The sequence below is a fragment of the Orycteropus afer genome, unplaced genomic scaffold, assembly GCF_000298275.1.
Source record: "Orycteropus afer afer isolate SDZICR_OR568_19922 unplaced genomic scaffold, OryAfe1.0 scaffold00647, whole genome shotgun sequence".
Lineage (NCBI taxonomy): Eukaryota > Metazoa > Chordata > Mammalia > Tubulidentata > Orycteropodidae > Orycteropus > Orycteropus afer.
In genome coordinates this window covers 970,866-973,155 of record NW_006922234.1, presented here as the reverse complement: position 1 = coordinate 973,155, position 2,290 = coordinate 970,866, and the positions used below count along the sequence as shown (strand labels likewise).

The following is a 2,290-nucleotide window of genomic DNA, read 5'->3' as shown; positions in this document are numbered from 1 at the left end:
AATTCTTCTAAGCATCCAGAGAAGAGCTGACACCAATTCTACTACAGTGAATTACCAATTAAACTATTTCAGAAGATCGAAAAGGATGTTATCTTCCCAAATTCATTTTATGAGGTGACCATAACCTTAATATCAAAGCCAGGCAAAAGACACCACTTAAAAAGAAAATTATAGACCAATATCCCTCACAAACATGAACATACATGCAAAAAATCTCAGTAAAATTTTAGCCAATAGACTCCAACAATTTAGCAAAAAAAATAATATACCATGACCAAGTGGGATTCACACCATGTATGCAAGGATAGCTCAACATTAGAACGTAATCCATCAGGTAAGTAAAATAAAGGAAAAGAACCACATGATCATATCAATAGGGCTTAGGAATAAATTTAACCCGCGACACAAAATACCTAGACAAAGAAAAATTTTAAAACACTGTTACAAGAAACCAAAAGAGACCTATACAAATGGAAGAAGAATATACCATACTCATGGATAGGAAGATTTAACATCATGAAAATGTCAATACTACCCTAAGCAATCTATAGACATAAACAAGATCTATCCAGATTCCATCATCTTTCTTCTAAGAGATGGGAAAACTAATCACTAACTTTATATGGAAAGGAAAGAGACCTTGGATAAGCAAGCACTACTAAAGAAGATGACCAATGTAGGAGGCTGCACACTCCCCAATCTCAAAACTTACTATCCAGCCACAGTGGTTAAAACAGCCTGGTTCTGGCACAAGGACAGACACATACACAAATTTGAACAGATTCAAGAATCCAGAACTAAATCCATCGACTTATGGATAGTTGATCTTTCACAAAGGGCCAAAATTCATTAAATGGTGCTGCCAAAGCCGGATATCCATTTGCAGAAAAATGAAATAGGACCATGTCACACCATATATAAAAATGAACTCAAGTTGGATCAAAGACTTGAACATAAAACCTAAAACCATGAAGATCAAGTAAAACATAGGGGCAAACTTAGGGGACCTAATTCAAGGCATAAATGCACTACCAAACATAACTAAAAATGCACAAACAGCACAAGACAAGAGAGATGACTGGGACCTCCGAAAAGTTTGACATTTAAGCACATTAAAAGATTTCACAAAAGAGTGAAAATAGAACCCACAGATGAGGGGGGGGGTGGTGAGGATTGGCAGCTGTCTTCTTTAAGTACAGCCCAGAGATTGGAGAATACATGCTGGAAGATAAGATACTCAGTTTCATAATTAAACATTCAATGCTGCTTTCATTACCTATCCAGGGTGGCCTGGGCTTGGCGGTGTTGAAAAGGTGATCCGTGAACTCTACAAACACAGTCTTTTTGAACAGGACTGAGGTGTTGGATGGGAAAGATTTTGGCACTCTAGAAGGCAATCTGTGTAAAGAAAGGAAAAATTTATTCACTTTGGTGGACCTTCCTCTTAACTACTTTAAAAACCAGCTGCAAGTAATGTTTCCATCCCACTCTCCTTGGCTGTTAACCAGGCAAATCAGAGATGGTATATGGATCCTGTCTTAGTGCCTTGGGGCCATCACAGCAAAATACCACAAGTGGTATTGTTGATTCGTCCTGAGAGTTTTGAGAGAGACACTGTCCCAGGAGAGTTCCTAGCTTCCAAAGGCTGGTGCCGTGGCCCGTTCCTGTGTCTGTTCTCCCATTTTGTAAGACGCCACTCAGAAAGGAATCAGACTACAGTGGCATGACTTAACAGATAACGTCTTCCAAGACCCTATTTCCCCAAATAAGGTCACAGTCACAGGTATAGGGGTTAGATCTTCAACATGGCTTTTGGGGGAACACCGTTCAGTCCCTAACAGGTCCCCAACATCTTTCTAACCAAAATACTGTTTTCACAAGTCAGCTGGTACTAGAGGTGCCGTATCGTAAGATAAATCATAAAAGCAATACCCACACTCTGCATCAGCCAAACTAGCCTTTGCCAAAGCAATAACTACAGCACCCTGCAATTTCCTCTCTAAGACTATAAGTCTTATCTCCATATCTTGCTTTAAAATTTGATCAGTATGTACCAAAAATTACACTTCCTTTCTTAGGAAAACTACCAGGAAAATTACCTTCCAACGAGGACTGTGTATATTAAGAAATCATATGCATGTTCCCAAAATATTTTTTGCCTCAGTTATCAAAACCTCTTTACGCGAAGACTGGTGCTGACCCTTTGCCTTGCTCCGACCTGCTAAAGCTAGGAGTATGGGAATCCAGGTCTGCTGCCTCCGAGGCCAGCGTTCCGGTCTAGACCCTAAAC

General features: G+C 39.7%; 1 protein-coding gene across 1 annotated transcript in view; it reads right to left on the bottom strand.

Annotated features, from left to right (window-relative positions):
* The window catches only part of F8 (coagulation factor VIII), a 105,188-nt gene that overhangs the window by 95,111 nt on the left and 7,787 nt on the right, over positions 1-2,290 (bottom strand). The window contains exon 2 of the mRNA XM_042783081.1: positions 1,277-1,398. Coding sequence (XP_042639015.1) covers positions 1,277-1,398 — 122 coding nt within the window. The remainder of the gene's footprint in view (positions 1-1,276; positions 1,399-2,290) is intronic.